Source organism: Anguilla rostrata, chromosome 1 (genome assembly GCF_018555375.3).
Source record: "Anguilla rostrata isolate EN2019 chromosome 1, ASM1855537v3, whole genome shotgun sequence".
NCBI lineage: Eukaryota > Metazoa > Chordata > Actinopteri > Anguilliformes > Anguillidae > Anguilla > Anguilla rostrata.
Window position 1 is genome coordinate 26,104,814 of NC_057933.1, and position 23,393 is coordinate 26,128,206.

Consider the following 23,393-nt stretch of genomic DNA (forward strand, 5'->3'; position numbering starts at 1 on the left):
ACAATATTAATTATGTCTTAATATTCTAGCCCATGATTATGGTCCTGCATTTACGCTCCGTTAGCTTGTGACAGCTGCTTTGTGCATGTGTATTTGCAACTCTATTAGTGTTTGTTTAATGATGTCATTGGTCATTTACTATGCGTTTCTATAACATCCTCTGTTTAAGCAACCAAAATCAAGTCAACACAATTTCTGTTGCAGGAGCTGAAAATGTCTGTTCGCAGCTTTTGACTGTCTCTCTGGTTTGAGTCGTTTACCTGCCAAACTAGATATTATTGATCGGGGCCTTTGCGGCCCACGTAACTCTGGGATGTGATATACATTTCATTTTGCCTAACCACCGGGGATCTGTGAATGTGGCAGTGTTGGAACCTTTTCATTCGGTGCTACCTTTCTGAGGGCTGTTGACTGCTGCTATTAAGATGATGCACATCAGGCAGTCATTCCAACTTCTGAATATGTGCACGGAACTCCCATTTGCAAGTAATTGGCACTTGCTACCACATCAAGTGGAGTAATGGCTTCTGACTGATGTGATGAAATGCATTGATACGTTTTGAAAGGAAATTCTGAAATGAGTTGTTAAGGAATAATACATAGACTTTTTTTGTGCATCGTAGACTTTCTCCAGATCACTTTTTTAATGCATGTCCTTTTTGGGTACCATGGATACTCAAATCTGGTCCCTGATTCTGAATCTGGCCCAGGACCTGAAAATGAATGGGAGTGAATTGGGAACCTGACAACCAGGTGATGCTGACAACGGTCAACAGGAACATCAGATGCTGCTAATGCTTCCACTGTGCAAATACAATGGGGTTGGCTCTACACTATTGCTTATGTTGTAAAAGGGAGAGAAATCTCTTTAAAATATGTGTTCAGCAAACTAATTAGGAGCTTACTGATTAAACTCAGTCTAATTTGATCAGTAAAAACTTTTGTTACCCCTTTATGTAATTGTTTGCAATTTAGTACAATGTAAACATGGGTCTTGTATTCTTCATGGCATGCATAGAGGGAAAACTATCCCTCTAAACATGAAGAGTACCTAATTAACAAAATTTAACAGCTTGTTAAAATTCTGGGATTGCAAGTGTGGTGTGAACGAAAACCAGGATACCCAGAGGTACCCCAGGACCAAGCCGGAGAGCCACCACTGTGGAGGCATGCATTTTATATCCTGGAATATGATTATTTTGCATTAACACTGCATGATATGCTTTTCATCTGTGCCCTAGGGCATGGGGGTGGGGGTCTGTGCTCTGGGGCTGGTGGGGTGGGAGTTATTGTTCACCAGCCTCCACGCTTTTGGGTTAATTAATTTCTGTAATAAACTCCAGCCTTTGCGGCAGTTTAGCTGCGCGCTTCCACAATTAGCCTGCCACTCAGCACGTCACGCATGAGGGGCTTTTTCAATTCCAGGATTAACAGCTACGGGTCCCCCCCTTTTCCCCCCCCTTTCCTTTTTCTTCCTTTTTGTGACGGGGTTGATTTGGTCAGTTGCGCTTGTAATCCTGGGGTACTGGTTGATTTGAGCTGTGGTGGTCCACCGCTCAAGTGAAGGCCTTCCATTTCCTTCGGACTCTTGGGACAGAAGTCAGATTGATTGCCATTTTTTGAGTAAACCGTATGCGCACTGGAATTCTGTCACTCTAAAAGCTAATATAGGCTTTAATTGGCTAAAAAAAAAATTCTCTCCCTCTCCACCTTAACCAATGTGTGATGAGCGTTCTGGTGCAAAATGGCTGCCGTGCATCACCAAGGTGGGTGCTACACATTGGTGGTGGGTGAAGTGAGATTCTCCTCATCACTGTAAAGCACTTTGAGAATAGGGAAAAGTGCTGTATAAATGCAATGATTCATTCATAGACTATATAAAAGTATCATGCACTACAGAGATAAAATCCAAACTATGCGAAGCATTAGGATGAATAATACAGGCTAATGGACACTGTTATCTGAATTGTGGAGAATAACAGCAGTGACTGCACGAGACCTTGCGTTGCAACAAGCTCTGAGGAGTGGCCGTGCTAATGGTGGTAAAAGTTTCCCCCCTTAAGTTGCCAACTCCAAACTTCAGAACAATTTCTGAAATTTCAGGGCAATTATCTTTGATAATAGTCCTGTTAAAAAAATCCTGTGAGAGCCAGATCAGATCAAGTCCAATTCAGAGCTGACCGAAAAACACATGACCAACCCAGTGCTAATGGGGGCAGTCCCCTGGAGTAGGCTGAGCTGTCCAAGCTGCAATCAGCACCAATTTCCAGTAATTTCTGTTTTTCTGTGGGTGGGTAGAAGCCAGGTCAGAGGCCAGAGCTTTGATCTGATCATTTTGTTGGTACTAAATTGGGTGATCTGGACTGGAGTTGGAAATTCTGTACCGGCGAAGGAACGCCAGTTGAAATGAAGAAGAGAAATGTCCAACGACTACTTCCATTAAAGTAGAAAGTAAAAATACTCCTTGGTGCTTCTTGGACTGAATGAGTTAGCATGTTGCTCATTGGGAGTGGAGAAATGAAAAAAAAAAAAAATTCACCAAGACAGGGGGTAGATAACACCATAATCCATTCTATTATCCATTATAAAATTCCACATGGCAGTTAATCAAGATTTTAAGCACTACGAATGGGAGCACAAAAGTTAAGACCCTTATTTAAAAGGGACCCTGATGAAGGTTTGTTGCAGCATTAGTCATTTGTGGTACCTGTTTTACCTATATAAATAAATGCTTTGAACTCCAATGCTCCTGTTTTGAGTACCATGGATCTTGAATAAGCGGCCAAGCCGGATTTTTGCAACTGAATTGATCATCCCTGTCTTGAAGTATCTTTTTCTTTTTTCTTTTTTGCAATCATCAATTTCTTTTGTTTCACAGCTATCCATTTGGGTCAATGGATTAAAACTTGGGAACAGCTATCAAACCAGTAGCCTATTTGTATCTAGTAATGAGCTACATTACATTCATGTACATTACTCAATTGACGCCTATCAGAGCGGTCAACAATGTATCCATAACCAGGACTGCTGCATCAATCCATGATATAATGACCATAGGAATTTAAACGTGCTTCCATGTTGTGGTGTGATCTATATCCACAGCATTTGCAGCCTTTAGTGGCTGTTCGATAGAGCGAGTAAACCAATAAACAAAATCATATAGGACATGTCTGGGCCTGTTTAACCTGGCGTGGTGAGCACAGGTGGAGTTATCCAGCTGTGCACCTAAGCTAGGTTGTGATTGTGGCAGGTGTTTGCTTAGTTGACACAGTTTGGATCAGTGAACGAGCAGCTGTTTGACTTGGCACGTTTTCCCTCAATGACCAGAGCATCCACATTTCTTTTGCCTTCTTTGTGCTTTGTCCGTTAAGGCCTTTGTAGCAATTAATCTTTTCCATCCTCCCCTCCCACGGAAAACACTTGACTCCATATTGATAGGAGGGGAGCTATAATGAGACTGAAGGAATTGGCCTTATTTGATGCTGAGAACGCCCTAATTGCTCTGCGTTCCTTGTTATCCTGAGGGTTTTTTTTTTTGTTTTTTTTTTTTGGTGGGCTGCAGATCGTGGCGAGAGCTCGTTCGGTTTTCAGCTGCATCGCTACACTTTTCCATCTGCAATTACCCCCCCCCATCTTCCTCATGCTGGAGATGGCTTCCCTCCACGCACACCAGAGAATACCGTGTCCGATACTGCATACTGCATTCCATTCCAGCACTGGCTAATTATAGTGTGTAACCCTGTGAAGAGTGAAGGGGGGAGAAAAAAAAAGAAAAGAATTTGAAGTAGAAAAATGAATGTGCCGAATTGACGGAATCACATCGATTGTTTTGCTGTCGGGGACGGCTTCTGTGATGCGACGTAGCCTACATGGTGCGCGGTGTGACACCAGATAAGATACGCGGCCGTAATATACAACATAAAACTGCAATCGTCCAACAAATCGAACCATTTTGAAATTCAACAAATGGCTGTTCAGTTCAATTATGTAAGTCTGTCACTACTTTGAGGCGCTCATGAAATGCACTTGTGTGCAGCTCGATGTACAATGCGGCACATGATGGTAAGTAATGTGTGTGAATGGTTTAGCCGTGGCTCACTTGAGTGTAGGTAGTGCAGTGTTGCCCCAGGACCTGGTGAGGTCCTGAATGTCTTTTTTCCAAAGCTTTGCCTATGGGTGCACAGCCGTCCCTAACCCTCGTTCTGGAGAACCACGGGGTCTGCTTGTTTTCATGTTTACTCCGTGCTTAATTGCTAAGTTGATTACAGTTAACTCACCTCAACTGATATCTTGGGTCTGAATTGGTTGCTGATTTGAATGTGAAAACAGGATCTCCAGAACCAGGATTTATTTCTTGTTTTTCAATAAAATGCCTTTCTGACATTGTCTGTGTAAAAAGCGCTATACAAGCAAAGTTGAATTGAACTGTATTGGGTTTGTGGTTTACACATTTTAAATACTGTATTTGTCAAAATCATTGCAGGTGAAAACCTTTCTTAAAAGTTGGCTTCCATCAGGGATTTGAACCAACACCTCACTTACTGTGTGTTAATTGCAATGGGGAGGCACATTTCCTGTAAACTGTACGGAATGGAACTGTATGAATTGTTTGGGTCTGATCCTGTGCACAGATGTGCTGGTGTTTTTGGCTGAAAATCAATACAGCATGAAGGCACACAAGGTCCTTTATAATTTAAAGATTGACAACCTCACTCCCCTCAAAGCAATATTTTAATAGCTCGCAGAGCCTTTATTGATTGGTGTGCTGTTTGCTCAAGCCCTGATCTTGATTTTGAATTTGTACTCCTTCAGTCTGGAGAGTCGGTGCAAACAAGGTCCTTGTGGTTATTTCCCATTTGGCTTCGTTTCAGGACTGATAGCATTAAATGGTTCTTGCATGATGGAAGCATGCTTAACATTCAGTATAATACAGCACTGATGTATCTACAAGCTGTTGTACTGTATAGCAACAAGTTTCCCATATTACAAAGAAAATAGCTTTGTGGGGTTGTTTTTTTACTATTGGTTTAACATTCCTTTAAAAAAATCATGTATTGTCATTAACTTTTTTGCAAACACTGCATAACATTAAAGTTGGACTTTGGAATACCTATGTGGTAATTTTGTGATCATATACTGTCAGATTTACTCTGACGGAGTAACTGAAACACCAGATGCGGTAACAGAGCTGCACTGTGGGAAATGCAGTATGTGAAGGCCTAACAGCAGACCTGTTGGGCAGACTAGCACAAACTTTGCTCATGTGAGCAGTGATGATTAATCCTGTCATCTGCATAAATAGTCCCTCCACTCCACAGCTGGCTGCTAAGCAGTGTGAATTTTGGTTGGGGAAAGAGCTCTTTCCTTTGGAACAACTTCATGGTAGCTTGTCTTGGCTTAATTGATTTATTATTGTAGTGGAATATATTGTGTATCCATTTACGGTCATATGCAGTGCCTTCTGAAAACATTCAGCCCTCTTGAACTTTTCACATTTTGACCTGTTGCGTCTTACAATTTAATGCATTGAAATATTTTTTTCAAAAATTCAACTCATGATGCAAACATATTTTATTCAACATTTTTTCCCAAAAACGAAAGACTTGGATTTCTCATTTTAAAAAGTGTTAATCTCCCAGAGTCAATACTTTGTCGATAGGCCTTTGGTAGCAATTAAAGAATCTTCTCTGGTGTGTCTGTATGAGCTTTGCACATTTATTTTGGATTGTTTGCCCGTATTCTAAATTCTAATTTGCTCCAAGTCTGCCACGTTAGATGAAAAGTATTGACTGACTGCAATTTCCAGGTAACACCACACATTTTCAATGGAGTATAAGTTTTGGCTTCGGTTGTGCCATTCCAGAATACTGTCCTTGTTTTTAAGCCATTTTCCTGTTGGAACATGGATCTTCGGCCAAAATGCAGATCTCTAGTGGACTAAAATAAAAGTATTTGGTTATTTTGATCCATCTTGCCCTTGATGGCAACCCCATACAATGATGTTGCCACTACCACGCTTGACAGTTTGGATGGGGTTACCTGGGTAACGGTTTACGGCAAGCACCGCACTTTGATTTCAGTCCAAAGAGCTCCGCTTTTGTCAGAAAGTTTCATGGTCTGTCGCACAGCTTCTTGCAAACTCCAGATGATTTAATGTAGGCCTATGCCCTTCTCATAAGTGGCTTCTGTCAAGCCATTCTCCCAAAGAGGCAGAACGTGTGACGTTCTGAAGAGGTTGTTGATATTCCATTTCAGCCAGTGAGCTCTGCAACTCTGGTCAGTGTTGTAGTTTGCTTCTTGGTCAGTTGAGTGGGCTATGACCTTGATCAAAGACAGGATTGGTACAACCGAGCATTCCCTGGCCAACTGGAGGTCCACCCCTCATGGTTTTTACGTTGCTGTCCAACATCATAATTCTGTATTGGCAGAAAGTGACTTTAAAAGGAATGTAAATAGTCTAGTCTAGAAATTCAGATCTGAGCAGATAATCGTAATTGAGCATTACGATCTGAAGTCTGAATGTAGCTTTGGTCTTCATGGCAATGTGACTGATTTATTCTGCCGTTCAGTTGTAACAAACAGTTCTAACAAATCGGTAATATTTATTCATAAATATTCATGAAGTATTTGTTCTATGCAATTGAACACAGGTAGAGTCAAAATCAACCTGGTTGAATCTTGTGAACATAAAGTGTGATTAAGAAAATGTAATTCACTTGACCCAATTTATGTTAATACGAAGGCGATAAATACTAATCTAGTCATCTTCGGGTTTTTACTTTTAATATGATCTAAAGACATTTCTTTATAGCTAGGCTACTTGTATCAGTATGGAAGATTTTTAATAATTAGTTTAAATGTATTTACATTTTTGTGCTGTGCTGCAACACAGCAAAATGAGAAATATTCAGTGGGGGTTGAAAATTTTCTGAAGGCAGTGTACTTATGCACTGTAAGTGTTCACTTAGAATGCCCCTATGAAAGATGTACTGAAACTTTAATCTGAAAACATGCTTGAGCCTAATTATTTCTTGGCATAGGACAGTGAACTATATATGTCATGGTGTGATTCGTGTCCTTGTTCTGCTGATTATTAAAACCTTTTAAATATTTTAATAGTCATCTGACTATATAGTACCATTTTCTCTCTATAGTAGAGATACTGCTCAGTCCTGTCCCTTTCATTTTATCATTTTCTGGCTCCAAGAGATTCTCCTCATTGAATTTGGGTAAAATTTCACTGTTGGAAAAAACAAAGCTTAATTGTTTTTTCTTTCCAAATGCATATTTTAAAGTGGGCTGTATATAATGGAGCTAAGAGTTTGTTTCCCTAATAGGTATGCGCATGTTCTGAAGAAATTGTGAAGTGACATTCCTTTCCCCAGTCTTTTACACACCACTGAGGGAGGTCGATGTAAATTGTTCTTCACTTGTAAATTAAGTGCTAAACTGTTTCTCATAATACCATGTCAGACTATTACTGTGTAATTCAGTGTACACTGTAGCCTATAACTTCCTAGTATGAGAAATTAAAATAAAGGGAAGAACAGTTTTTCTGCGGTGGTCAGCGGAGTCACCTCTGTGTTACAGCCTGCTGGCCAGCGCAGACAAAGCAATGCACAAAAACGGGGGAAAGCTAGCATCCTGGTGCTTTGGGACATGGAGCGGTTACCATGACGATGGCCATGAGGCAGTGTACTTTGTGTACTCCTCAAGTCTGACTGTGTACCGATTGTCACCGGCACAAAATGGATTTGGTTTGGAAAATGGATTTAACCCTTTTTGCAGTGAGTCCAAGGGAGGCCTCACTGTGATATAGCTGCAAAAATAATGTTGAAAAGCTTTGATAGTGTCTGGGTTCGTCGTGTTAAGATGCTGTTCTATTGTAACAATGACCCCCTGGTCTTGTCAAAATTGTGGCCGGCCGTCCCACAGGGCATGACTCAGGGATGGGAGTGTTTCAGTCAACCAGGTTTAAAACATCTCATTGCTTGCTAGTGACCCCTGCTGGTCAGCCAGACACCTACATATGTGCCTTTTGAGCCGGCATTAAGGGCGGGATTTACTGATGAATGATTGGAGCAAAGCAGATACCGTGACCAGTCATTGGTCATATTATTGGTTTTGCTTGTGCTAATAGGTTTTGCGCATGCTAAAGGTCTTAGTAAATCACGCCCAAAGTGCATTCCTCTGACTAATTTCTGTGTGAGCTGGGATTTGCATTGCGGTATGATTAGAAGCTGCAGGAACTTCAAGTGCTTAGATTTGGAACCCATGCTGAGCTCTCCTGAATTGATAGCAGAAATTTCAGCAATGAGCGCAGTTGTATGTAGGCTATATGAGGGGGAATTCCAAATTTGGGGGAAAGGGCACTTTAACGAAAAAGAGAAAACTTTGATACCACATGGACAATTTATTTATGCGCTTTATTTGGCATTTTTGATAGCCTTGGTACCAAATGATGTCAGATCCGGTGGGCGTAACATTAAGGCATTTTTAATGTAGCTGTTGTAACAAGCAGTTTTTATGGTTGTTAATTTTAATGTTGCTGCTTTTCCAGGATAACATGCGGTGTGTGGCTGGAGAATAAATCACAAGCTTGTAATAGTCACTGGAGTGCTGGCCACTTCAGTTTGTTGTTGAAAATATAAGAGCCAATCAATCATTTAGTAGAAAAGCACATCACTCATTAAAGATATGAAACAAAACCCGCAAAAAACGACTGGCAGAATAGGATTTTTTTAGTTTTGAAAGCTTTTCCATCATTGTGAAATGTTTTGCGATTAATGTGCTATAATTGCTCCCTGGCGTGTGTGTAATTTTAAGGCTTGTCAGCGTCTGACATTTTCTGTTCTCGGTTGTAAAAGAAAATGTTTAAGAAAAAAAAAAAAAAAGAAAGGATTTGACTGTGCTCATGCCTTCCTGTCTGGAAAAGCAAACATTTGGGTCAGTCATTTGGATCAAGGATTGTGATGGTCAGCTAATACAAGGTTTATGTGGTCCCCTAAATATTGTTTGCTGAAAGATATCCACGTCTTCAAAGCTTCATTTTTTGGCTTCAGGTCCATGCAAGGCTTATCAGTAACAATCCACACATCTTGCAGATTAATCAAAATACCTGTGTATCATGGTGAATGTTTTTACAGCCAGTACTGCTCACAGAAATCCCTATTTATCTCCCCCTCTTCAAAGCCATGGGGTGCTTAGTTGAAATTTGGCAGTTCCCAAGGGGAAACTTGATCTCTGAACACAAACCCCAGTGGCAGACCAGAAGCTCCAATAGAGTAACAGAAAAGGAACAAACTACTGGACTCAGTGTGGCATACTGCAGTAAAGGCCTTCTCTGGCCGATTGTCCTATCTGCAATTTTTTTCTTTTCTTTTTCTGAGAGTAGCCTAATTAGAACCAACTAAGTTTCCATTTGTGGTGTAAAATAAGTATACAAATTAGCTTTACCTTGTAACTGGCCTTATTGTAGCGTTGTTATATTCTCAAAGGGTAGATCTTGATTTTGTGTGCCTTGTTACTTTGAGTCAACGTTTCCTGTAAACTTTGTTGGACCTAATTGCTATGAGCTGTGCTTGTGTCCTGTCTTCCGGAAATGTGCAACTAGGGTTTCAGTGTATGTCCAAATGGGAGTTGTGTGGAGGATTCTAGAATATTTTAGATTCAATGTAATGTGCTTCAGTTGGACTGCCTCCATGGTATTGCAGGAGTGAATAATGTTTTGTACAGGACAGGGACGTGTACTTTCCTCCCTCTATTTTTCTCTGTGATATTGTCTTTTCACAAATAAGCTTGTTCATTACTGTATTATCCTGCCGTTTGTGTGGCCTAAGAGTTTCACACGTCTTTAGAAATGTCAGGAGTCTGCGGATTGCTTTTATCGAACTGTGATGCCCCCAGCAAAAAAAGTAATGTAGCTTATAACAAAATGTGAGAAATTCGAACTGCTTATCACCCTCCAAATAATGAGTTTTGGTGGCCTTGTTAAGGCCTTGGATCCCCCTTCTGGTAGGGAATTTAATGGCTTTGTTATGACCCTGGATCCCCCTTCTGGTGGTGGGTTGGGTGGCTTTGACCCTTTAATAAAATAACTCATGCTCTGAAGTCATACACATCCCGTTATGGTGTCCACCGTGCACACCAAATGGCATATCACTTGTATAGCCCTTCATAATCATGACCCATCACAGGCAGCATGGACAGTTTGGAGCTGTCCCTGTATCGCTTATTAGTACAAGCTGAAAGTCCAGTCCAAGGAATTTACCATGAGATCATAAGCTCAAGGCATAAGGGACTGTAAGTGCAGTAGCCTAATCCCCACAGGAAGCATGTTGGAAAAAATAAGACAAAACATTTAACTTCATTAAAAAATGGAAATGATCAGTACTGTATATACAACTGTGCTCCTAATGCCCACTGACTTGTTTCCTCCTAATACACAGTCTACTTATTTTCTTAATGCTTGTATTTCTATATTTATTTTTATTTTTTAAATATTTCACGTAGGCTGAGTTTGTTAGTCCATTCCCTTCATGCGTGGCAAAATGTAGGGCACAGACAATGGGAGGTGGGAAGTTTTATTCCAGACAGAGTCAATTATAACAATTTGAACCTCCGTCACAAAGGTCATGCTTTCAGACGGAAGGTGTATTGGCAAAGTGCCGTACATCAGCAGAGTCCATTATTGACTAAATAAAACTGCATGGGAAACCGCTGAGCTTTAACAAAGTAATCTGTAGTTTGGAGGGAAGGGGGGTGTTATGTTTTGCACCTAACGGTAGTTTATATATTTGTAAAAATCTAGTCTGAACAATGAGTTTCATGCTCATATTTTTTTTTTCTACAGTATTGCTAGACAGGTGAATTGTGTGCTATTTAACCCCCTCCCACGTTTGCCTTGTAATATTCTCATTTATTTATTTCTCTCTCTCTCTCTCTCTCTCTTTCTCTCTCTTCCTCCCAGCTCCCCCCCCTCTCTCTCTCCCTCCCAGCTTCCCCTCTCCCTCTTGGAAATCTGGGATGGTTGCTGAAGGAACAGAATTACCTCAGCTTCTAAAAATGAGTCTTTCTCCAGAATGTCTGGCAGGGGGAAAGTATTGGAAACATTTCAAAGATCACAAAGGCCAGTTGCCAAAAACAACGAGCGAGATCAAGCACCAAATCGAACCAGTATAAATAGGAAGCACTTAAGTCTTTATCGTCAAATGCTAATGGTGGATTGCCAGCTGTGTGTGTGTGTGTGTGTGTGTGTGTGTGTGTGTGTGTGTGTGTGTGTGTGTGTGTGTGTGTGTCAGACATCGTGACTTAAACCAGGGGGTCTTTGTAGACAAGTTAGTGTTGCCACACATATAGCAGACCTTGATATAATTTCTTTGAATGCTAGCGTTTTGTTAAAATATATAGGCTTTTGCAGCACTGTACAGTGGTGTGTGTACAGACTGTCTGGTTTTGAGGCTGAATGTCTTTCATCGGTTGTTTTCAGTTGGTACAACTGTTATTGAGATTGAATTAGTTGGTGAAAACCTAACTCTGTCATGGGAATATGCCTACTTAAAAATGTTTTACTGAACTATGTGGAAAGTTGGAAAAAACCTTAATTTCAGCAACCAGCAGCTATTTGACTGCAAACTGGCATGGAAATGGGTTCATACTCATTTATATCCAGATATTACTATTATTATAAAGCCTTTATCTTATAATGAGGTGCTCATTTTTTTAAAATCATTGCTAGGTTACCCAAGTCAAAAATGAATGTTGCCATGGCAAAATATATTTTGCGTAATGTCTGCTCAAGGTCGAGCCCTAGAGCAACCAGGAGTGGTTAAAGTATTGGATATTGTACAGGGCCTTGGCGGAGTTTCAGCGCTTTGAAGAATGGCTCCAGAAGCGCATTATGCTTGTGCATAATAAAGCTGTGGCTGATGGAGGATAAGGAAGGCCCTCTCCAGACACATTCCCCGATCCGATAGCGGCCATTCCGGCTCCACCGGCTCCTCTGTTCTCTGTCCGCCGGTGACGCGAGCGGATCGATGTCCCTCGCCCCGGGCTCCCACGGCCCCAGGCCTTATCTCCGCGCTCACGCGGGAGGCGATTAGGGCTGAGATGCTTTCTGTGATTCATTACAGGAAGGCCCCCCATCACCAACCCCCCACCCTCCACCAGCGGTGTTTCCCCCCAGGACCTATGGAGTGGCTATATGTCAACAAAGATATTTTACCATCGAATATCTCTCACTCTGGTGCTCAAATGTTAAGCCTGAGAGTTCCAGTTCCTTGTGTTGAAAGCCCTGTGTGTTCATAAAATGTGCATATTTTATTTATATGACCTTTATTGATCCAGATAATGCGGCTCTATATAATGTTACTGTCAAGTGGAAGTAAAGAGACCCCCCACGACTGTGGGTTGGGCCCTGTAGCTTACAGCACATTCTGAACCTGGGCCCTATAGCTTACAGCACAGTCTGAACCTGGGCCCTATAGCTTACAGCACAGTCTGAACCTGGGCCCTGTAGCTTACAGCACAGTCTGAACCTGGGCCCTGTAGCTTACAGCACAGTATGAACCTGGGCCCTGTAGCTTACAGCAGTATGAACCTGGGCCTGTAGCTTACAGCACAGTATGAACCTGGGCCTGTAGCTTACAGCACAGTCTGAACCTGGGCCTGTAGCTTACAGCACAGTGTGAATCTGGGCCCTATAGCTTACACCACAGTGTGAACTCGGGCGCTATAGCTTACAGCACAGTCTGAACCTCGGCCCTGTATCTTACAGTACAGTCTGAACCTGTGCTGTCATTGGAAAATGATGACTAGAAGTCTCTCTTCCGATTAGCGCCAGCTTTCTCCAGCATTACTGCATGGCCTGTAGAGTAGCAGCCACTAGCTCAGGAACCACTGTATCATATGAGTGCTTCAGCTGCAGTAGTCTGTGTGGGTGTGAACACACAGTGGGCACTCGAGGCACAATTGGCGAGTTATTAAAAAAAGTAATGTAAAATTAAAATGGTAGCTTCTCCAAGTGGCCGGCAATAATGCAGCTAGGCTTAACGTTGCATGAATGAGGCCTTTCTGTTAATTAGACGAGGAAGGCAGGCTCCAGGGCTTAATCAGATAAAACATACTGTTTGGCAAATTCAAAAGCAAACAATTTTAATTTGCACTCAGATGCATAGAAGTTGAAATAAATTTTTAAAAATTGGCATTTTACATCTCCGTAGTTTACATTTTTATGACTTTTTTATTGTAGGGGAACCAGAAACTTTTTCAATCCTTTTTTTTTTCTGTTTTCGTTGAAAGTTACATTTTCAGTGTGTTACATTTTTTGGTTCTTTTCTTGTGACTAACTTGTTCTTTGAGCTTTCAGTGTAAACTGGGTGAGCGATGCTACCCCTTTGGTTTATTTTTACAATTAATGTAACCCCCAAATGAACATGGGGGCAGCCGTGTGGCACGGTGAGCCAGAATAGTGATTAGATCTCTGCAAGTTCAAAGCCTGTTGTTATTTACAGGGTACAAATGAGATGTTTTTTTTCTTGTTTTTAGATGAGATTAGTTTTGCTTTCATTCCTCCTGATATGCTACAGTACAGAATATCTACCATCTCAAGTGTACTTGGCCACATCCCTCAATGACTATTCATTAGATACATCAAATTAAAATGCTTCATCTTCAGCAAAACTTTCTGTGTTAAGAATACATTTTGGTATCTGATGGGTCTGTAGCACAGTAGCTAACCATGGATACACCCACTGATTTAGTCTTTAGCGCAATAAAGGTGTTTTATTTGTTTTGCATGTCTTAATGCTGAAACTAGGGCATTTTTGAATTTTCAGCAGATGTAGGTCTGTATTGAGTCAAGATTTGGCGTTGAATTTGAATCGTATTAAATGTGCATTAACCTTTTGCTTTAACACAGTTCAAGAGCATTGTCTTGCATTTATAAGGACAAATCTAGGCCATATTCATTTTACTTTCACTGAGAGAGGATTAGGCCTAATTTAAAGTCTGGTTAGAATGTCAAAATTACAGTCAGGTCAGTTTTCTAACTGGTTTGTTCTAGAAGTTCTTCATTGCCGGCCTAATTTTGTGCAAAGAAAAAAGAAAGCTGAAACTCATGGCATATGAATCACTGTTGGTAAATTGCAGCTTAAAATAATCTTGAGCACAGCTTGAATATCTTAACAGTGCAAGAATAGATGAGGTGTGAAAATTGAGGGGAGGAAAATCACTTGAAGTATGATCAAAATAATTTCCTGTGCCTTGAGATAACTGGTGAGAAGAATTATGCGTCCAATTTTCACGATTTCAGCTGTTTGAATTAGGTTTGCAAGAGGTCATCATTTCTGTTTAATTACATGTGCATCTAATTTAAAAAAATGGATGAAAACATTATTTTGCTAGAACCTATGGGAAAAGGTTGAGCTGCTGATGTTATTATATGACACCTCTGAGACTTCCTTGTGACCAAATTTAACTCTTAACTCTTCTTCTCTTCTTCTTTCTTTCATTTTGTCTGCACCCCTACACTGGATGTTCCCTTCACTCCTCAGGTAAGCATTTGCCCCCTTTCTTCTCTCCACTACGTCCCCGACTTTAATTTTGACGTTGACAAACAAATGAAATGTAGTTTCATCCTTTACAAACACAATTCAGAAAATTTGGAAATAAACAAAATTAACTTTACACATTTATTTCCTCTATAACGGTACATGTTTTCACATTTATTTGTCAATGGTAATGAAGAAATTTGATCAAATCAAGGCAATGCTTTGTCTGTCATATTGTATGATCCAAAAGTCTTGTTTCTGGCCACCTAACTCCGTAGTTTGGGAACCAGTGTTATAACCTCCGAAACATCCTGTCTGTCTTCTGCCCGCCCCCCCCCCCCCCCCCCCCCCGCCCACCCCCCTTCTTCAGGAAGGACAAGCTGCGGCGGTGCTCTCAGTGCAAGATTGCTCATTACTGCAATGCCAGTTGCCAGGTAACGATGTGTTCCAATGCCATCGGCCATTTCACATCCGTTCTTTCTTTTTAATATAGTGTGTGCGTGTGAGTCTGCTTGTGCTTGTGCGCGTGTAAAATAAACAATAGTTGTTCTTTTTCTTTGTTATTTTTCTTAGTTTTCTGTTGTGCTTCTCCATACCCTATGGCGATGCTTTGCTTTCTTGGCCTCATCGCTCATCACTGTGTTCAGACCGAGAGCGGGAGAGGGAGGACTGACCTGGGAACAGTTTAAATGAGAGACAAATAATACAGGCGCACAACCGACTGCACTTTCATTGTCATTCCTGAAATTAATTAAAATAACCTAAAGCCATCGGTCTCCATGGACTATTTGGTCTTCATCTTGAAACAAACGAAGAGAAGTAGGTAGAATTACTGAAATGCCTAATTACAAATTACGTGCCACCTGAACTATGATCTGACAATGAGGCTGCATGGGTAGTGGTTTATTGTCGAATGCTCGTGCAGTTTCCCACTGCATATGGCTCAATACTTTTACTGTGTAATTATGTTGCGTCGCTACCTCCAGTGGTATTAATTCGGCTTCATACTTGAATTGCTCTGTAATGGAAACCTGCGGTGGGATGGGAGAGCGGGATACCGGGCAGAAACGTGCAATTACGAGATCTCGCCGCGACCAGGTCAGGCGCAAACAGATGTTGCTTTTTTTTACGACGGCGCGCGGCACGAGGAGCGGCCCCCGGGTCTCTTTCGTCCGTAAAAAGAAGCGTCTCGGCGCGTCGGGAAGCGGTCCTGTTCCGGAGACGTTTCCCCGCCGCTGAACGAGCAGCGCCGCGAAGCGAAGAAATGACTGCTGATTATTTTTATCCCCGTTTTATCCTCCGGTTGCCGGGGCAAAAAAAAAAAAAAAAAAAAAAAAAAAAAGCCTGCTTCTAGATTCAGAACGGAAACAAACCTGGCCTTAGGGCTGGAGAAGCATCGCGAGCCTTCAATGTCAGGCTGGGCGGGCGCTTCTTTAGGGTTGATCGTTCGGCCGCATAAAGAGGTTACTGCGACTCCGTGTTACACATGCTTTGCATTCGCGTGAATAAGGTTTAGCAGTTACGTTGTAGAAACGGCCAGTGGTTTTACTCTTGCGTTGACCTGCAGCTGTTAAAATAAAAATGGGTCAAACTACTACATAATGCGAAGGATGGGTCAGTTTAAATTCTCTTATACCACCTGAAGCATCCAGGCTGAAATGTGTGTGTCTGCGTGGGACCATCCGTGATCACACTTCAGTGGGAGAGTTTGACCAAGCCTTTTATTTTTCTGTCATTTGGGAACTTTTGATCGTTTTTGCAGGCCTATCTCATCACTGTAGCATTTTAACAATAGTAATTCCTTGCATTTATATAATGCTTTTCTCACGTGCAATGTGCTTTACAGTGATAAGGGGGGAAGCTCTCCTCAACCACCACTAATGTGAAGCACCCACTGCCAGTTTGTTTGTTTTATTGAAAATATGGCTGGAAACAACAAGCACATTTGTCAACATTTTCAGTTTTATTGATTTAAAAAAAAAATGTTAATAAACATTAGGGCAAAGGCAATAATTTCCAATTAAAACCAAAGGTTTAAGCTCTCAAATGGTTTTTTATTTCATGTTTCTATCCGCTACAGAGGCTGAGAGGTTTTAGTGAACGTTGACAATTCTGTCAAGTTTTTCAGAAAACCCTCAGGTTTTAGGAGGTTGTTTACAACAATGCCTTAGGTTTTAGAATGTTTTTTAGAGGGCGCCTTAGGTCTAAATGGGTTAACCAGGACACTGGGAACCCCCTACTCTTTGCGATAAGTGTCATGGGATCTTTAATGACAATGAATCAGGACCTTGGTTTAACATCTCATCCAAAAGATGGCATCATCTACAACACCGTGTATCCATCACTGCACTGGCGCATCGGGATTTGTTTGACCAGATGGAAGATTTTCGCCTACCAGTTTCACTTAGCCATGCAGTACAGATAAGCACATGCTACCACCCACCAGTTTTCTTCACTCCTCAGTTCATTAAGCAGCCCCCATTCTGAACACATGCACGCACACACACATGCCTGCATACACACACGCGCACACACACATACGCACACATGCACACGCACGCGCAGACACAACATTTTACTGTAATCCCTGTCCAACACATCCTCCCACTCATTCTTATATCCACATATTTTTGATAAAACTAGGCATTTTTTCCTCAAATTCAAAATGCCCACTTTTCCCTGGGCCCATCCCAACCTCTTTCAGTTGGGTAGAGAGAGCAGAAAAAAGTGTCTTCTCCGAATCTTCAGTTAAATGTGTGCACCTATTTTCCTGACTTTAGGTTCTTCTGGTAGGATTGAGCATTAAAGTTGGAATGTATGTGTAGTTATGGAATATAAATCCATAACAAAGTCCATAGGCCCATGCAGGAAGACTGCAGCAGAAGGTTAGGGACTCACTCATTCCTGGAGTATCGTCCTCGCACGTTGGCATAGCCTATCTTCTGGCTTGCAGTTGAGGCTGGCCCTAAGCCTGCATTGTTGTTAATTTTGTTTTGGACATTCCAGTATGCTTCCCCCTGGAAAAAATGTATAGTCATTCCAAAAACAATAATAATAATAAATGAGAACTGGGCCAAAATGCCTCTGCATACCAGATGGTATCCTACCTGGACTTTGTGTCCCAACAGCAAAGCAGTTAAAAAAAATAAATAAAATAAAATAAAAAAAAAGCCTATGAAATTACATTCGCACACTAGCCATCAATGTCCACCTCAAAACCATCCTCAGATGAACCATCATCCTATTCCTGCTGTTAAGAGTTCACCTGAAAAGACCTCTGGGAAGGGACTGCCTCTTGCTGTGCCACTTGACTACCACTGTGTGCCAGATCAAAAGAATGTTGTTTGTGTTATGTTCCAAAGCATAAAGACTTTTTTTTGTCTTGGGCGGGTAGTTATTGGGAACAATTTTTTTGCTTTGTGTACACACATACACAAACTTTAAAACATGATGCATGATTCATCATTTTTATCTAAAGTTATATACAGTGATGTGGAAGAAGAAAGTACACATTCTTTCAGTTCTACGGTTTTGAATATTAGGGCATAACTAACCCTCATCACATACTCACCAAGTTCTGCGAGTAGATAATTATAATCTTATGTGACAGATAAAACATAACCGATTTTACTTTGTCATTGTTTATTCAACCAAGAATAAGCCAAAATGCAGGCGCCTTCTGTGAAAAGCTGGCTTATTTTTGGTTGAATAAATAAGGACAAAGTAAAGTTTGTGTGTGGTATGAGTCACATGAAGAGAGGACTAGACAGGGTTTAGCTATGCCCTAATATGTAAAACCACAGAACTAAAACACTGCTGTCACATATAGTGAGTATTAAAGTTGTATTTTTGGTACTTGTTTATACTGAGGGACGCAGCCAGGATAAATGGCCTGAAGCTTCCCCGTGTCACGCAAAGATGCTCAATGAAGACAATGAAAAAGATGCTTCAATGAAAATCTTTAACTTTTGTAACCTGTTCTCTCTGCCGGCTTGGTCATACAGCTACACACTACTGGTGTCTTTGTGATTGAAGTCTTGTGAGTCTTTGCTTCGATTTTGATTAATTTAACAGGTGCTGATCTTTCTTCTTTTTTCCTGCTCTCCTTTCCAGAAACGGTCCTGGCCGGAGCACAGGGAGGAATGCCGGCGCCTCCAGCGTCTCCATCCCACGATCCCCACAGACTCTGTCCGGCTGGTGGCCAAAATCCTCTCTAAATTGGTACGCCATTCCCAACGCCGACTAAACCTCAGAACTGAAAGCTCGACCCCACCCGCTGACAGCAGTCCCAAAATTCAAAATCCTAAAACCTGTTGACTCATTTTCTATGGATCCTGAATATGCCTTTCACGTGGGGTCGGTCGTTCTCATCCAAGTTAGCGATGACCCCTCTTCCCTGTCTCGCTCTTCTCCCCTCAGGTAAACCGTTCCCACGGCCCGGCTGAGAAGCTGTACTCTTTGGAAGAACTTGAGTCACGTAAGTAAGGCCTATGCTGATCTGATGGCTGTACACCCGAAGGTAGCGATATGGCACGTTTCCTGTATATTGGCCAATTCAGAACATGTTTAAGAACAGCTTTATGGCAGTAGTAGTACAGCATGGTACAGATGGTGCAGTGAATTGTTACTGCCCTTGCCTAGTCTCCCCTTATCTTTCCCTGAGGTAGCAGCCCCTGACTGTCAAAGAGCAGACATTTGTGTTCTGTTGCAGGAGAGGGCAGCTGTTCTGTTGCAGGAGAGGGCTGCTGTTCTTAAATTTAACTGTAAAAGGCAATGGCATAATAAACAGGCTGTCGCGTACGCTATACGTGTCATATTGAATGGGAAATGGAAACCCAAGTCCGCAGTAAAAGAGCAATAACACGGACCGCAAAGAGCGCCAGTTGTAAAGAAATTGCTGGAGATGGGCAAATCAGCGCTGGGAGAGGAAGGTGAGAGGTCGCCCTGCGTTCCTTCAAGGTCTTATCAATCCCGCAGTCTCTTATCAGAACCCGTCGGCGCATGGCAGGCAGTCGTTTGTCTTTCGCAAAGTCTCCTCAGAACCCCGTTCGCCTTTCTCTTTAGCATGTTTATTTTCCTCCGTTGCGAGCGCGGTTTCGCCGGCTGATTTACGCTCCGGGCTTTATGAGCGGCGGGCTCTCGGAGAGACCGCATTGCCGAGGCCGCGTATTTCATCCTGACTGGCTTCCAGCCCTCCCACCCAAACCGCGCGCGGTTACTCGCCGAAGCCAGCGGAGGCGGTGCTACTCAGCTGGCTCCTCTGCCGGGCTGTGCTGGGAATCCAGGGGTGTGCGCGTACGTGCGTGTGCGCACACACACACACACACACATACACACGCACACACATACACATACACACACCGAGGGACACTGACACACAGAGAGACACATAGTGGGACACGCATATACGCACACATACAGACATACTGGTGGACACACACAAATAGAGAGGGACACACACAGAAGGATGCACAGAGGGAAACATACAGGACTCATACAGAGACACACACACACAGATGGACTTGCATACAGACGGACACACGTGCACAGACACAGATACAGAGGGACACATAGAAGGACTCCTATACAGAAGGACACGCACAGATGGACACACGTGCAGAGGGACGCACACAAACACACACACACACACACACAGACAGATACAGAGGGACACATAGAAGGACTCATATACAGAAGGACACGCACAGATGGACACACGTGCAGAGGGACGCACACAAACACACACACACACACACACACACACACACACAGACAGATACAGAGGGACACATAGGACTCGTATACAGAGGGACACGCACAGATGGATACACGTGCAGAGGGACACACACACACACACACACACACACACACACAGACAGATACAGAGGGACACATAGAAGGACTCGTATACAGAGACACACACACACACACACAGATGGGCTTGCATACAGACAGACACACATGCGTGCACACACACAGACACAGATACAGAGGGACACATAGAAGGACTCATATACAGAAGGACACGCACAGATGGACACACGTGCAGAGGGACACACACACAAATGATCCCTTTGAACCTTTCCTCCCCGCTGTAATTTGCGATGACACACGGGAGCGCGCCCGTCGGGTGTCTTCAGTTCAGTTTGTCCTTATAGTCCCCCGTGCGCTCCCTCCCCCCGGTGATGGAACGGCAGCCCCGCGTCTGAACGGCGGTGAGATTTATTGCGCAATCGATGGCGTTTCATTGAGTTCGGGCCCCGCTCGCTGACCGCGGAGGTACGGGGTCGTGCCCGGGTGGCCGCGCTCATCGATTCTGAAGCGGCGTCCCACCGATCGCGCAGGAAAAGGGCTGTCCGGACCGGACGGGCTCTCCCGATCCGCTAAGACGCTGCGCCGCAGAAACGCCGCGTTTGCGTGCGTTGTGTAGGCTTGAGCGCGTGGGTGGGCGCGCGGAATTTCGAGCACCAGCTTTTGCGCACACAAATAGCGAACGTTAAATAAAATAGAAACAGGGGCTGTCAAAATGAATGTGTCAATTAACGCATTTAATGCACTTAACCGGCTCGCTCGGTTTATTTTCAGCTTGCTGCCTAATATGCGTGCTAATATAGTTTGAAATATATTGTGAAGAGAATACTCGTATATAATGAAGAAAATACTTATGTATATGAAATGATTTTCTATTTGTACCCCCTTCCCGCCCCCCCTAGTCTCAGCCAATGACCAGCGTCCCTCTGCCCCTGTCCGACAGATCTGTCCGACGTGACCGAGGAGAAGAGAAGCCAGCTGGAGGACCTGGGCGTCGCCCTGAGGCTCTACCTGAAAGAGGAGGCCGACTGTTTGTCTGAGCTCCCACCCGGCCTGGACCCCATCAGCGTCATCGCCAAAGTAAGTCCCGTCCCCCCCGTAGTCTCAAAGTAAACCCCCCATCCCCCATCACCCCCCCTCCCCAACAGCACACGCTGGAGCGCTGGAGCGGCAGGCTGCGGCCTCCGCATGCGGTTACCATGGCAACCCCGAACAAAATGTAGCAGGATGATTAACTTTTAGCGCCCTCCCAGTGCACAGATGCATAGATCAGGGAAGTGCAGTAGTACAGTACCTTATTCTAGTGATTCGTTCGCACCTTTCCTGGGTTCCTGGCCCTAGAGGCCTCTGGTCACCTCTGTTCATCTCGCGCAAGTTAGCTTGTGATCCAGAAACGCTAAGGTTTTGTTCGCCAGCTCCATTAAGCACTGGAAGTGATGTCAACCATTTAAATTCATTATGGAACATGTTTTTTTTTCTTTTTTCTTTTGGTTTTTGGTCTATAAAATCTGTTAGGCTGAGGTTTATTTGGTGCGAAGGGGCTTTTTTGGATTTCCTCTCTGCCTCCAGCACAGTGCAGCCCATTGCAGGTGGCTGACTGTGCTCCAGAGGCTTAGTCTACGGCTGAGGTGTTGTGTTTACGCATCACACTTATGGGGGGGTCACCGTTGGCTAGTTGTGCGCAGGGTGGGAACGGGAGGATAAGTGCACATCTGTGTGGCAGACGGAGAGAGAGAGCGTGGCATGAAAAAGCCAGCACCTGTTATCCATAAAACGGCCTGCAGCGGGTTTTACCCACGAACCCATCCAACGCAGTGTTCGCTTTAAGGGGAGCCAAAACTAATCGTGTAACACAAAAGTGGATCGGTGGGTGGACTTGTCTGCCTCAATTTGGTGCTGCAGCCATCTTAATCCCACACCAGTATGTCCATTCATGTGTATTTCTCAAGAACTACTAGCTTGAGGTTCGCTTGCTGTGAGTTCTGGTTTATGTGTCAAGGGGGTTTCATATTCATAGTAGTGACAGTGGATGCATGTTGTGTTGGATTGTAGTTGACTACTGACTCCGGGGCGAACATTACAAACTGCCACAGAGACCGTGTGGCACGGTCTGTAGGGCGGCAGAATGTCAGCTCGTACACCCCTGTATGTTCATGTGGACAAGTGTGCAATTCTCTGCCATTTTCTGCACTGTGATCCCATATCCCTCCTTCTGCCCTCTGTTTTCCCTCATCTGAATACAATGGAAATAATACATAAGGCTGTTTGCTTTCCTTTTAAAAATAAAATAAATAAATAATAATAATAAATAAGAACATCAGGAAGGTCCTGGGGTCGAACCCGGGTGTGGGAGTTTGCATGTTCTCTGTGTCCGCGTGGGTTTCCTCTCACAGTCCAAATACATGCAGGTAGGCTAAATGGTGGCTCTAAATTGCCCATAGGTATGAGTGTGTGAGTGAATGGTGTGTGTGCCCTGGGATAGATTGGCGGCCTGTCCAGGATGTATTCCTGCCTCTAGCCCAATGCACGTTGGTGTGGGCTCCAGCACCCCCCGCGACCCTCACCAGGATAAGCAGGTATCGATAATAGATGGATAAAACGTGGAAAAATTGCATCCTCTGGTCTTGAGCCACTGCGGAGGCAAAATGGAGGCCCTATGTTCTGGCTTTCACAATTACTGTTCTACCTTTTTTGGGTAGAATGTTTTGGGTTCCTGATGAGGGCTAACAACCAACAACAGGTTTGTAATGTCACTCTTCGTATTAGTTAGTACTACTTTAACTACAACTGTATTGCCAGCTGTGGGTACTTTTTCACAGGTTACATTGAACCCTCTGTTTGATGCCCCTGGGATACACAGTGTGTTTATTTGCTGCTTACATGAGTGATGGATTGTCTCCGATTAACATCTCTGGAGGTTTATGTTGCCCTTGAAACAAAGACGAAAAACAGTACGTCACCCTCGCCCACTTTGAGTCCCACGCCAAGAAAAGGATCTTATAGGCTGATATGACAAATTCCATTGGTCCCTTG

At 43.2% G+C, this 23,393-nt stretch overlaps 1 protein-coding gene across 1 annotated transcript in view; it reads left to right on the forward strand.

Annotated features, from left to right (window-relative positions):
• The window catches only part of smyd3 (SET and MYND domain containing 3), a 195,879-nt gene that overhangs the window by 16,021 nt on the left and 156,465 nt on the right, over positions 1–23,393 (forward strand). Inside the window, exons 2-5 of the mRNA XM_064332178.1 lie at positions 14,920–14,983; positions 18,663–18,770; positions 18,969–19,026; positions 21,304–21,440. Of these exons, the coding sequence (XP_064188248.1) occupies positions 14,920–14,983; positions 18,663–18,770; positions 18,969–19,026; positions 21,304–21,440 (367 nt within the window). The remainder of the gene's footprint in view (positions 1–14,919; positions 14,984–18,662; positions 18,771–18,968; positions 19,027–21,303; positions 21,441–23,393) is intronic.